Source organism: Notothenia rossii, assembly GCF_949606895.1.
Source record: "Notothenia rossii genome assembly, chromosome: 1".
Classification (NCBI taxonomy): Eukaryota; Metazoa; Chordata; class Actinopteri; order Perciformes; family Nototheniidae; genus Notothenia; species Notothenia rossii.
The window spans coordinates 14087595-14102594 of record NC_136912.1 but is presented as its reverse complement, the minus strand read 5'-3'; the positions used below and the strand labels follow the sequence as shown (position 1 = coordinate 14102594).

Genomic DNA, 15000 nt, shown 5'->3' with positions numbered 1-15000 from the left:
AAAAGTGATGCCAGCGTACTACAGGTCCAGTTTTCGAAAGCACCCGTTATGAAATGAATATTTGATGAGGTATGCACTCCCCATTGCTGGCACCTAATCTGATTTTGTAAGACTGTAACAAGGTTTTAGCATCTCCACCCCTCCCTCCGCCTCCCTTTTTTTTAATAAATGGTCGTATGAAAGAGTAGCCCTAATGGAAAAAGCGAGCCCATTTCCAGACGGAATAATTCCCTCCTTCGTAATCTAAATGGCTCAGAGTTAACATTTGTCAGTTGTCAAGTACAGAACGGTGGGGGAGGGGAGGGGGCTGCAACAGACGAGCGGCACACGAGATTACAAATGGTAAGTGTGCCAGTTTTGAACCCACACAAAGTTATTGGACCACAACATTTTCCTTCTTGGCCAGAAAGGACGTATCTTGCTGCCTACTCAGCATGTGCACACCCGAGCGGTGTGCCATTTGTTATGGGAGCGGCACGCAGTGGGTGTGATTCAAGAGCACACCCTTGCACTGTGACCTTGGGAGGAGAGGTGGAGCAGGGAAGAGTGAACGATGCTGCCAGAGTTGGCCAGAGCACTGACCTTGTCATGGCCCCACTTTTTCTCTTTTGTTTTTGTCTCTCTCAGCTGCTCCCGTTGTGGTTTTCTCCGTTTATAAGCAGAGATTTCCCCTTTTTTGCTTTAGGATCAATGTCCTCAAAAGGACTTCAGCATAATCCTTCTCTAAAATGACTTTATAAATATGATGTCGTATAATATTTCTTTCTCCATCCCTCCTTAGTTTGCGCTATGGCTGTTAGAAACTGTCTGGAGTGTCAGCAAGCCCAATGCAGTCACGGTGCAGAAGCCTCCGCACGCAGCTACACAGCCATGCCCAACATGGGAGCAGCCATGTCTGCAGCTGCACAGGCAAGTACCCCATAACATCACCTACACCTTTATTCAAATACACCTTTCCTACATGTTGTCTGTTGTTGTCTATTTGTACTATGTTTTCCCCAAAAACAAATCTCTCTTTCTCGATTGTTTCTACACTTGAAAATCTGCTCTTTTCCTGTCCTGGTTAGTAAAGCAGAGGAGGCTTTGCCCTTTGTCCTCCACACCAACAACAACACAGCTCTATTGCATTAGCTCATATCTTATTATATTACCGCACTGGTTGCTATTTTTGACGCTACACAAGGCCTTTTTTCATTGCCCCTTTGATTTGATCCAGTGACTTCCAGTAAAGTCGTGTTGTTGTTCCCTGAACCGGGTGTTAAAGCTCATCTATAATGCAGTGGCTCCCTAGAAAAGCCATTATGTTAAGGACATGATCCCAGGAGGGATAGCTTCTCAAAGCTGTGAAACCTTACCCTACTCCTCCAAGTGCACATGGATTAATAAACATAGTGATTGGTGTAAGAGTGCATGTTCCGCTTTCACCTCATATGGAGAGAATAACACATTTGGTTTCATGCAACCATGCAGAGTCCTGTTGATGCAGTGACAGGTGGGATGTCTCCAGTCAGAGACCTGGACCGGCTTCTGCAGGACATGGACATAAACCGCCTCAGGGCTGTCGTCTTCAGAGATATCGTGAGTCGTACAGAACCAACATTCCTGCAACGTGATAAACAGACACACTGTGCAGAACACTCACAACATGTCTCTGACAGCTTTCTGAAGAACACGCAGTTCGTTTAGTGGATTTTGTTTGTTTCAGGAGGACAGTAAGCAGGCTCAGTTTTTGGCGCTTGCTGTTGTCTACTTCATCTCAGTCCTGATGGTGTCTAAGTACCGCGACATCCTGGAGCCCCAGAATGACAAGAAACGCCCCCAGAGGTCCCAGTCTTCCAGGAGCACAGGTAAACGGCAGCTACAAAATATATCTGAAGTGTTTATCTGCATAGGAGAAAAAGTGCTGCAAATGACCCCCAAATATAGAGCTGTGTGCAAAGCACTTACGTCCCCTTTTTATGTTTTCGTTTGAATAATTTTGAGAGGCGGTTGAATCTATATCATATTGCTCTACATATATTTTAACTATAGAATGAGAAAACAAAAGGCAGAGAATTACGTTAGGGTAAAAAAAAAAAAACATTTTATTTGAATGAATTTGTTGATTTTAATCTTGTAACCATTTATACTCAGTTTCAAGGTAGAAGAAGCCTCTGTTGTGAGTAATATTTGTTATTTCTGAATGTCTCACATTTCTCTATAATGTATTGCTTGTGTCCTTTTTAGATAGCGGTGCCATTTCTGGTGGACTCGAAGTGGAGAACGGAGTCTCTCTCCGACGTTATGACTCTGGCATCGGGGACGACCACACCTCGGCGGCCGCGAGCGAGGCCGACCTGTCATCCTCTGGCGTGACTCACGGCCCAGACGCCATCTCAGAGGCCCTGTCTACGCTGTCCTCTGAGGTCAGACCTTCTCTGCCCACTGATTCAAAGGGCAAGAATGTGAAGGACATTCTGCGCAGCCTAGTGAGCGCTCCAGCTGATGACATGATGGTGGACCCAAGTCTGCTGCCACCAACGTTCCTAGGAAGTGTGGGCGATGCGGCCAGAGACTCATCTCGACAGTTCCGCTCATTTGATAGGTGAGAGCCAATGGCTCGACATACATATATCCTGGTATACTCTTTGTAGAAAAACACATATTTTTCTGCTCTGCACCAAGGGGATTTGGGGGAAAAATAAGGGCCAAAATTCCCCTGCTGCAGACCTGACAGCTTCATTAGTTTCTCAAGAGCCCATATGGTGCAAATACGCTTGTGATTCTCAAGCTTCACAGTTGACAGTTTCGTACCGTTTATCCCAACATAACTGCGGGGGACTTTTGAAAGTCAGCTCTTGAAGACATCTCAGCTTGGTATCCTGAGAGGAAGTGGATCTTAAAAAAACATTCTGTAACAGAAACCCCTTTTGAACCCGGGGGGGAATCTCAGTCTCCGACTTTTCCCCCCCTTTTTTTCCCATTGTTGTCTCTGATAGCTGTCGATGTAGGCTCTCATCCCAGGCAAAGCGCCTTACAAAGAACCTGTCTTAAGGAGTACAGGAGTCATGTCAGGGATGAAGAGACGGAGATACCAAACTGGCAGGAAGCTGTTTCTTTTCTCAGTGTCACTGATATTTAACAACTTTCTTTTTCATCCCTCCTGCTACTCCACTCTCCCTGTCTAACATTTGAGGCGGCATCCCCCTTTTCTGGCATGAAAGCTGTATCATTTGCATTAACCCTGGAGCTGCTGGGGTAAACAGTCAGGAGCTTCAAAAGCAGAGCCTGGTACTGAAGCCACAGACGGGCTCAGGTGAGAGAGGATGGTCTCCGGTCTGGTTTGAATTTAGAGCGTTGATACTAAAGCAGACATTCACAGACGGCAGAGAGGGGAGAGGCTGGTAGAGACAAGAAGAGAGATGGGAGAAGGGGGAGAAAGAAGTCTCCGTGGGGGGGGGGGGGGGGATGTCAAGTTTCTCATGTACTGAAAAAAAAAATTCTCCGTTTCTGTCTCGCTCTCTCGCTCTCACAAACACACTTAGTCAGTCTGCCTACCCCCAACTGTGGGAATTCCACGGCATCTCTGTGATCGCGTGTCTTTATCTGAGGAATGCTTTGTCAGGTCTCAGGGCGCTCCTCATATCAGGGGGATTAGACTGGCTCCTGTCCGCTGAGCACACTCGGTAGGAAGAGAGGACGTCAGGAGAGCTGGAGAGCATAGACTAACAGCTCCTCGCTGCCTGTGGGAGCCTCTTCATGCCCAGACCAGGCACCGACAGCAAGCTCTACACTGACTCTCCTTTAAGAGGAAAAAAGGCTCTCTCAAAGGCTCTCTCCCCCCCCCCCCTTATTGTGGGGATGTATCTAATCATTTATTTATCATCAGTTTAATCACAACAAGGCTGGCAATATTCTATATTTTTAGTTTCTGTCAACAAATCCCATCCTAAAACCAACAATATACAAATTATTTGTTTTCCAATATCCAACTTACAACCCTGTCTAGCTCTAAAGCTACAAGTTTTTTTTTTGGTGAAATTGTGAAATAAAATGATACAAAACAGAGAAAAAAGCTCCTATATTCACAATTGTCAAAAAGCAAATATTGGCAATACTGCTTCGTCAAGGATCTGAAATAACTAAGCAAGGATCAAAATTGATGTCCATTTTATGGCGACTAAATGATAAATGGCCTTGACTGGTTCAGCACTTAACATTTGCACCAACTAACACAAACATTCAAGCCTTTCATTTCAACTAGATTCACAATGTTTCACTATTCTCAGACCTCTCTGCAGAAGTGGGGGAGGTTGTTGACGTTTCTTGGTCAAAACGACCCTTCTATAAAAAAACATTCACTTGCTTTATGCCTATATTTATTTTCGTTATCTCCCGAGGTTACCACTCTTTATCAGCCAGCTGTCTCTAGTCCTTACCGATTCTACCTACCACGCATGCAGACATGTTTATTATCTTGTTGTAATGAATCTATCACTGCTCAGCATCTTCCACAAACCAGTAAGTCTCCCAGTGACACCAGTAAAAGCTAAGGCTGATATTCTGACCTGACACCTCCCACCAGAGCACGGCAACTTCCCACTTACCCACAGGGCTGGATTTACGAGAGCAATGTATGAAAGGAGCTGGGATCCCCCAGATAACAACACGGGGGTTGGTCAGGGGGTGAAGTATCCCTTCTGATTTATTTACTAGTGGAGACCTGCTGGATTTCTCCCATCCATTTCTCAGCCATGCCCCTGTTATGACAGCCAGTCTGCAAATATTTGCTGACACTAACCAGAACTAAACAGTGTCATTGTACAAGCCGATGATTTAGACGGCATGGTTCTGCAGAATATGAGAGTGTTAGACACCGGGATATACATGGTGCGGTTGTTTGCATTCCTGGCAGCAGACTCTGCATGCATGTGAGAGTTGATGTACAGATGAGTTGTGTTGATGCTGAAGTGTTGTTAATGTACGGCTTAGGAAGAGGAGAAGCATGTCCGACACAAACACAACTGAAAGAGCGCTCCCTTTTCAATTTCTCCATCGCACTCCAAACTGAGATTCTGCTAATTCAGTTCACCTTTTTTTTATACCTGAAACATATTTACTAGTGATCCCTGCATCAAACTAATGAGATATGTTGTAACCTGCTGTTATGTTCTGAAAAATCAGAGGCTCATATGTGTCATTAAGACTGTCACGAGCCAACAAAGGGCTTTAAAGGTTGTTTAGAGTTACTTTATTACTTAATATAAAAAGCCTGATCAATATTATATCTGTGGCTGATGCTGTTTAGTATATCAATATTTAAGAATAATGGCAGAAAAATTCAGTAAACTGTCAACCCCCCAATTTGCATTTATGCAAACAGTTATACATATACATGTTTTTTGCCATAATCCCTTAAAAACAATGATTACAAATATTTAACAAAGACCGTCACTCGAGCAGAAAACTCAAAAGTAAAAAAAAAAGGTAACTTTAAATCTCACTGGTAACAAATAAAACCACACGCTCAAAGCACGTTTAGAATACAATTTATAAAACAATGATTTTACTGTTTATTCCCCTACAAACAACAGGCCAGCACTTTCACATAAGTACAAACATATCCACACATTGCATTAGGTATTTAATTAACTAAACTAAACTTTTTGCCAAACATTTTAAAAATGCATTTTCTGCCTTGGCCTCATATTTTCAGCTGCCCCTTGTTCTATAAAAGCAATATCCAAAGCATTGCAGATGCAAACACAAATAACCCTTTGCTCACACCCACAAACACACATGAAAACCATTGAGATTCTGTTGTTCTCATACTTTGTCGGCCCCTTAGGTCTCAGTTGCTCAACCCATTAATCACTGATGTCATCAAGTTAATGCCCCTCCCACAGCAGCTACCATCAACCAATCACATCTTGACATGGACTTATTCACAGATGATTTGAAAGAGGTCTTATAGCGTATGTCAAAGAATAACATTTTGAACATTAAAAAGCTCAGGGTTGAACGGAACGAAGGTGAAAGCGGAGATCAAAGCTCTGGTGGTGCTCCCTCCCCTCCCCTTCCTCCCCTTCCTCCTCTTCCTCCCATGAGTTTTCTCTGTTAACACTCTACAGAATGGTATTTTTCTCACACTTGTTTTACCTAAAATAGCAGAGATGACTGGAATCACATTGTTTACTGCACTTATCCATTGTAGGTTAAAGCCTTTAAATAATTCAGCCTTAGCCCAGAATACACACACACACACACACACACACACACACACACACACACACACACACACACACACACACACACACACACACACTGCCCTCGGCTCCTGTTTATGGGTTGAGTGGGGCCGCTGACGGCTGATTAATCGACTGGGGCGGCCCACTCATGATAAGTGTGGCTAATGACCTGCTGAATAATTCACCGGGCCTTTGCTGTGGAACAGATGGAAGGCCAAACACATATACAGACATGTTAACAGACGGACACACTTGTGCATCCATGCATTTATTTTTACACTCATATGCATATATTTAAATGTGTTGGAAACATTCACACACACACTCCTAGCCTGCACACACCAGGGGGGCCTGTGTCTCTCTCCCTTGCTGTTGACACCCAGGGTGCTTCACGTCAGCACCGCCCTTGTTCCCTGATACCACCCTCCAGCCCACTTACTATCAGAACAGGAGAAAGTTAGCAGAAACTTTTATCTTCATCCTTCCTGGCTATCATTACTGATTTCACTGTGTCCTATCCCTTCTTCAGTTTGTCTGCATCACTCTGAGCTTTTCCAGTATACATTTGTATTTAAAACACTGTCAAAAGCTGTCAAGCCATTGGCCTCCGAATGCAGCTCTATTATGCCAAAACTTTCGATCCGTCAAAGTTAAGGTTGGCTTTGAGGTTTTAACATTCACAGCAACTTTTAATAGATCTAATCACCTGCTTTAAATCAGCTAAGAACAGACTTTGATAGTGCAGCCAGGTATCTGTCTGCACCACAGGAAGCCAAACTCAGCTATCCTCTTTTGTGTGTCCATGAAAATCTGCGAACACATTGACTCCTGGAGGAAAGTATGTTTTGTCCAAATTCTGTTTTCTTTCTATATTCAAATTGTGTGGATTTGATGCATGCTTGCAAAGCTTGGTGCTCCTGCATTGGTTTGTGTTTCTGAGAGGGAGCAGTAGCCAGTGATTAGACCCGGCCTCCCCTGTGTCAGCACTGATAAGCGGGGCCAGGCTCTCTTTGATATGGCCAGTGGTCTGTCAGAGCCCTGCTCTAAACTGACAGCTTATCTGCATGCTGCTCTCCTCCCATCTGCTGTTAGCAGGAGCGGAATTGAACTCCACTCAGTCGTACCACATCACTACGAGAAACACTTCCTGTTAGCTGGCCAGAGCGACATCTGAAGAAGCAGCATTATCACTGAATAGATAACTGTGTTTGCACATTTAGGCTAGCTGTCAATGATGGGACATTTGGGCTCAGCAGGAAAAAGTTGTTTTGGTAAGAGTGAGCCAAGACAAGAGGATATGTCTCTAGAATTAAGTTCTTTCAACATTTGAATCAGATATTTGACCGATTTATTTCTCTTATTCATTCATCAGATATATGCTTGATCTATTCTAGAAATTGAAATCAAGAAACCTGGCAAAGCTTGTTTTGTAGTATTTGCAGCATTTAGATTTTATGAATGCTTGTTCTACGATAGGATTAAACACTGATGACTAGAAGTTTTGCATATGTTCTGTAGAGTCACAATGAGTAGGGTTTATTGGATGCAGTTAGTAAACACAGCATTCAGACTTGGCAACCTCTGCGCCTCAGCCAGGGTAGCGGGGCTCGCCAGCGTGTGAAAGCCAACCCCAGATTCACTTCTCTCTTGGGAAGAGCTTGTCCTCGCTATATTTGCATTTTTTTGCCCCTATGTCCGCTATTCATTTAACTAATTATTGGATGCGTGCAGTGGCATCTGGTTGCTACGTTTTCTTTAGAAGTTTATGAAAAGAATCCCAAACGTAGCATAATAAAAAAATTGTTAGGACCATCTTACACAATGTGTTTCTTCCCAAGGCTGATGTGCTCTTTTTGGTATGGCCAAGTAAACAATTAGCCTATTATTCCTTATTATTGCAGGTAGCTGCTTGGATGTGGACAGATACATTTAACCATTTGAAAATACTTTGTTCAAGAAAAGTAGCCCTGAAATTATTCTTCAAGATTCATGTATTTTGGACTCATTAGATGTACTGAACATAAAAGTCCAACATGGCTCGCTGTGAACCGCCACCTCAGCTGTATATTGCAAAGGTTCTTTAAAGGAAAATAAATAAATCAAAAACCTGTCTTGTTCTCTTTATAGGAGTGTTGTCGTTGCACCTAAGAAAACTGGCATGGCACCGTCTGCAGGCGCTTCCATCAGCGTCCCATCAGCCACTGCTGTGTCTGTGTCTGCCGGGACACCCATCGACAGCGTCGCCATGGTATCTTCTGGAGACGCCTCCCAGAGCACCTCTGCAGCTAGTGAGCACGCACACACACACACACACACACACACACACACACACACATGCACACACACACACACGCACACACACATGCACTCACGCACACACGCACACGCACACACGCACAGACTCAAATGTTAGCAGGGCAGTGTTAGGGCAGATAAGTCATAACCTGGAAGACGGCTATGAAAAAGTCAATATTTATTTAAAGATTTTTCTCCTCTGTGTGTCAGGCAGAATAATATTGCTGCCTTTGTACGATGTAATCCACTTACCAAAAGCCTGAGAAGACAGCGCTAAACAACAGAGTTACACACGTCCAGTTGAAATGTTCATTGCAGGAATCATCTCTGTTCTATTGAGTATAACAAAAAATTCAAATACATACATACACTAAAATATAAATGAACAACAACAAATATAAGCACTGGTGTAAATACTGTATAACACATTCCAAAAGTACAGGCATTTTTTGTGATTTCTGATCCAAGGATGAATTAGGGTGTATGAATATGAAAATATATTAAAATCATACCTTTTTTTCCTATTACTTTATGAGCATCCTTAATCTCTTGTATAGACTGAATCAGCAGCGACAGTAAATAATGATCGTTTGGCCAGCTGTTTTTTTTGGTCACCTTGTAAGAGTGTGTATAAAAGTGAAATGTTTTTTGTGTGTGTATTAAAGAGAAGGGGGGGGCGACATGAGAATGTTTTAGGAGAGTGAGCATTCACTGTAAAATCAGCCTGGGGAATGTGTGTGCCTGCATGTGTTTTGTGTGCCTGTGAATAATGATAATTGTTAAAGCTGAATGCACAGGGTGCTTTGTGTCAGTGAGCAGTGTTGAGTAAATACGCTTTGTGAGTGTGTTTTAGTGATGCAGTGGGAGGACTAATGGAGACGTTCATTTACTCCTCTTTGTTTGAAGGAGCTACTTCAGCTCGAGAGGGATACTCTCGCCAAGCCCACATGGCGCTGCTTAACACCTTACACACACACACACACACACACACACACACACACACACACACACACACACACACACACACACACACACACACACACACACACACACACACACACACACACACACACACACACACACACACACACACATTCCAGCCCACATTACACTGTCTGTCATTCCTTAAGAGTTATCCCTGCTTGGAGACTGTCCTGGCTGGAAAAACAAGCCCGCTGAACACCAGAGGAATCCCCCTCCTCCATATTCAGCTGGGCATTAGCTTATTTATGAGCCACAGGGAAGTGAATTTACTGCCAGATCAATCAAACATGGACTTTGTACCTCGTGAGCCTCTGTCTCCAGAATGAAGTCGTAAAGCAGCTTTTTAGTTGTGTAATGAAACGGTCACAAAAACAGCCCTGAGGGCTAAATTGGTATGTAATGACTTAATGAGTAAAAAACAATTGGGAAAAATTGACATTTGTTTAATATCTCACATTCCGACACAGGTGTAACATAACAGTATTACTTATTTATAATAAATATGTAATATTTTTCATGTGCTCCATATTTGGCTGACACCATCCAAAATGATCACACTGTTTAAAACATGATTGTCGCCGCCAGTGAAACACCTCTCAGTGCACCATATAGAGGTTTCCATCATAAAAACCTCTGAATTATAAAATGATAAAGAAGACTTATTGTGCTCGGAGTACATCATCCACTATTTAACCATACAATTCTACTTGTACCCCCACTTTCCCTATTTGACCATAAATCCCCCTATTCTATACATTTGAATGGAGGCCATTGTATTATTTGATAAGATCCATGTTTCCACACAGGTTTATGGTGCTAACCGGGTCGTATAATGTATTGCTCTCTGTGTGTGTGTGTATGTGTGTGTGTGTGTGTGTGTGTGTGTGTGTGTGTGTGTGTGCGCGTGCGTGTGTGTGTGTAGCATCTTATTCTTGTCCAACATCCAGAATAATAACAGAGTTCTTTGGTTTCTCCCTGCAGCAGGCGGCCAGGTTCCAGCCAGCGCTAGCCTGCCATCTGTCCCCCCACTCTCCCCTGTGACCCAGAACACAGCCCCCAATATGAGGTGATTCATCTTCTTTTCTCTCTCTCCCACACCCACACACACACACACACACACACACGCACACACGCACACTCACACACTCGAGCACATGCACTATCAGCGTTTTATTCACATAAGCATCCGTTATTAATATCACATGAATGTTGCTTTGGCGTAATTCATATGGTTTTATTTTTCACATAAATAAAACAAGATTGAACCGGTTTTATATATTTTTAAATTTGGCATTTTCAAGATGTATTATGGTGTTGCAGGCCTGTTTCATTTTCCTTATGTACTGTTTGTGTGTTTGAATTGCATCTCCAGTATCTCAGAGCGTCTGGAGAATGCCCTGGAGAAGGCAGCTCCTCTGCTGAGAGAGATCTTCGTGGACTTTGCTCCCTTCCTCTCTCGAACTCTGCTGGGTAGCCACGGGCAAGAGCTCCTCATTGAGGGCACAAGTAAGTACGACGTCAAAGAGACTCATTAGAGTTAAAAAAACAAAATCCCTGGGTGTGGTTGTCCTCATTTATATGAAACAACATATCTATGCATTTGTTAATCTAATGAGTGTGCGTTGAGCCAATAGCTGGTATTTGTTCCTAAGGTTTCTAGGGGGCAGGGTCATAGGCCAGGCCACTAATAGCAGTGTTTGGGATGTCTGCTGCCACCAAACAAAATGGAAAGTTGATTGATAGCTGCAGGGGGGCCTAAAGGGAACGCAGGGGGAGGTGTGTATATGCATGTGTGTGTGTGTGTGTGTGTATGTTTGTGTCCGTGTCACATGAAGAGCAACTGAAAGACCAAAGGCTACCCTGCCTTCTTCCCGTCTGTGCATGTGACTCTGGACACTCTAGTGGCCCCCTGCCCTCTAAAAGCTTAGGGCTCGCCATTAGGGATCAATGGGACATATGCTGGCCAAGTAAGGCCTGTAATACAAGGCCCAAATATGTATTAGTTTACAGTAACATCATGTCGGCTCATTAGGCACATCAATACTTTCTGCTCTCTTGCAGATGGCACAAGGTTAGGTAATGTGTGTCTGGTTGAGGGTGCGTCATACATGAATGTGTGTCCACAAGTGCATAGGATGTTCATGAAATAAAAATTTTTTTATTGTGATATTTCTGACTTATTTTCTTAATTTTTTTCTCCAGGCCTGATGTGTATGAAGTCCAGCAGCTCGGTGGTGGAGCTCGTCATGCTCTTGTGTTCACAGGCAAGTCTGGCATCTATATCTCCTCTTACCCATTTGATTTATCAGGCTCACCTTGAGTGCAGTAAAACCACAGCCCAGAGTGGAGACAGTGAGCCATCCTAAGCCTTATCTTTCCCTCCACACTACCTTGTCCACCTTCCCACGTTAACCCCGGAGTAAACTCATCCCTGGCTGCAAATATTGGTTTGAGGGTCAAGGGTGGCCGACCCGTCCACATCACCTCTGACCCGAGCACCGGCCCTTGTGGCCTGGCCCAACTGATGAGGAGGGATAATGTAGATTTGATGGTGCTTTGCATTGATTATCCCTCTCTTCTCTGTTGTATCGTGGGTGTTTTGTTGCCAAGTTTATTTAGCTGCTGCCGGATTCATGAATACTAATTCGGGTATCATAAGCAGGCGTGGGCAGATCAATGATCGGGGATGTCAATAGATCACTTCAGGATGGCTGATTAGCAACCGGAGACACAAAGCTACTGAAGCCTGTTTATTTTCTGCGTGTGGACTAAAGCATAGCAAACAGTGTATTATACGGTTTAAATTCATCTTCTTAATTAATCTTATGAAGTCCATGTATTCATTGTATAGTAGTGGATCTTAGTACACCTTTTTATATACAAACATTCAATGACAAGGACAACAGATAATAACTCCCCTTGTGCCCTGTTTGTTTGCATCCTCACCACTTAATGCACCTCATGAAAAACAAGGATATCCAATAATACAAAAACACATCTGATTAATGACGCCTCTCTCACTGCGCTCTGCTTTTTTTATCAGCTTTATTTCTCTAAAGAAATAGCACCTGTCATCTGGCTTTTTTTTCTCCACCTTCTCCCCCTCGTAACCCCTACTCTGTTTGGTTCCCATTATTCACTTGGCGTCTTCTCTAAAAAGGTAATACAGTCAGATTACACATCTGTTTGGATGTCAAGGGCCGCGCATAGATGTGTGCTAGTGGGACACATGGAGGGGAAAGCGAACCCTATAATGTCCAAAGAGGAAGGAATAGCAGGAGTGAAAGCTAGATAGAAAACCAAAGAGAGAAGAATGACAGGCTCTAATGCACCTATTTGTCATATCTGTCAGGGTGTTGTTTAATGCTAATCTAATCAAAGGCAGAATCTTTGTGATTGCTCCGCTGCACAGCTCATGCCTCGCTTCCCCCTTTGGTCCCCAGCCCAAGCTATTTCTTCCTTTTCTCTCAGCTCCAAACTACACCGCCCAATCTTCACCACACACACACACACACACACACACACACACACACACACACACACACACACACACACACACACACACACACACACACACACACACACACACACACACACACACACACACACACACACACACACACTGTCTGTGAGAGGAACAAGGATTGGCCAGCGCAGTGTTGATTGCTTCAATAAATCATCCAACCAAATTCTCTCACAGCTAATGCAAATGTAATTTTATTGTTGTGTGAGGGGGGGGGGGAGGAAGGTAGAGGCGATATGCGGCTTTCCACCGGGGAAAAGAAGAAAACAGGCACAGACTCTCCTCTGGGCTAAATGACTGCGAATAATTATTTGTGTTTGTTCTCCTTGTGGTGCGGTGAGAGTGAGCCGGTGCCATGATTGATGACATTATTTAGCGAAGTTTGTCGGGCCCTCTGGCACAGGAAGTGCTCAATCCTCTCACAGGAAGTGGCTCTGTGGCCATCTTTTCACTCCTTCCTGCCTTCAAGCCAACCAGTGGAGGGTGTAGATGGAGAGGGTTTTGATTGATTTTTCTCCCCCCCCCGTCAACCCCACACCTTCATTGGAGATGCGATACAATCTCTGTGAAATTTTAATTAATTTCCCGAGCTTTGAGATGGAGTGGAGCCCGGGTGAAGGGTCAGGAGGCTGGGGACCGCAGAGCAGTTTTTAATCAGGGATCCTATGAAAGTCGCATTGGCGGCCACATCAGCTTGGCATTGAGGAGGGGATTGTAAACCGCTGTTTGATAGTGCCCTGTTTCTAAACAACTACAACGGTGCTCCCAATTAAAGGACCATTTTGATCAGACATTAACTGTTGGGGTGGCACGATGCCTTGTTCTCCCCTGTAATATTGATCCTCCAGGACTGCTGAATATACAAAATGAGGATTAATGATCAAATACTGTAGCCGCAACAGAGTGCTCCGCAAAATCAGTACAAAGGGCAACCACTTCTGTATAGATGGATAGATGTTTTGTATTGATCCCAAATCAGGATTTTATTTGTATTATATCAACCCCTCGCATTGTTGTCGAATCAAGATGTATATGTTTGAGCAGCCAAATTAACTTTTAATAACCAACATGTTCAACTAATTACCAGATAGTTGGATAGATTTTTTTATTGTCTATAAAATGTCAGGAAATAGAAAAAATGGCAATTTAAATGTCCTATAGCACAGGCTGGCATTTGAGTAGTTTTAATGTTCAATCAACACAAATATTAATTTAGAAAGACTGGGCAAAACCATCAAATCGTCACATTTAAGAAGATGGAACCAGTGATGTTTTAGGGCATTATTGTCATTTTTGACACCATTTCTCTCAGTTGAGTAATTGTACATTGAAATGCTTAACATAATTCTGCAAATGTGGAATGGCTAACATATTGTATGTAGGGTGTAACACAATGAGAATTAGATTTAAAGAAATTACTCAAGGCACAAAGCATATAGGGGTAGGTTGGCATTTTTGTAAATGTCCCTTAAGACGAGTTGAACAGTGTTCCATTTCTCCATTGTCAACCCCCAATATCTTTTGGTGCTAATGTGAGGATTTAATGAAATAGAGAAATGTTTTCTAGCTCTTCTAGGTTACGGAGTGATTGCTCTTAAAGTGGCTCTTGCATATTACATGAATGTCATTTACTTTCTCTATCGCGAACCATATTCATTGAGGGTCCTGCATGTGAAGAACCTCTCCCTCTTCCCATGCATCTGATGCACCTTGACGGTTTCACTCTCCCTCTTACACTCGTTTTCTCCCGTCATGGTCATGTTTACGGCCAGCGTGTTGTTTCCTGGGTGCACTTCTTAAAGTGGCTTCCACCCAAAATATCTGATAAATAAATAATGGGCTGCAACAAGAGAAAGAGCTTTTTCTTACGCTCGCTGTCATCCGTCCAGAGCTTTGAGAAATCATCTCATCGGTTACCGGACAGTCTGCAATGAGCAGAGGCCCATAAATCTCCTCAGTAGCTGCATTTGT

The 15000-nt window shown here is 43.4% G+C and overlaps 1 protein-coding gene across 5 annotated transcripts in view; it reads left to right on the top strand.

Annotated features, from left to right (window-relative positions):
• The window catches only part of lrba (LPS-responsive vesicle trafficking, beach and anchor containing), a 189991-nt gene that overhangs the window by 59487 nt on the left and 115504 nt on the right, over positions 1 to 15000 (top strand). For 4 of the 5 annotated variants that reach the window (XM_079656847.1, XM_079656846.1, XM_079656845.1 and 1 more), the window contains exons 26-33: positions 782 to 909; positions 1471 to 1578; positions 1706 to 1847; positions 2227 to 2584; positions 8355 to 8515; positions 10488 to 10572; positions 10879 to 11012; positions 11709 to 11770. In XM_079656847.1, the coding sequence (XP_079512973.1) occupies positions 782 to 909; positions 1471 to 1578; positions 1706 to 1847; positions 2227 to 2584; positions 8355 to 8515; positions 10488 to 10572; positions 10879 to 11012; positions 11709 to 11770 (1178 nt within the window). The remainder of the gene's footprint in view (positions 1 to 781; positions 910 to 1470; positions 1579 to 1705; positions 1848 to 2226; positions 2585 to 8354; positions 8516 to 10487; positions 10573 to 10878; positions 11013 to 11708; positions 11771 to 15000) is intronic. The other variant, XM_079656844.1, reaches the window with a different exon arrangement.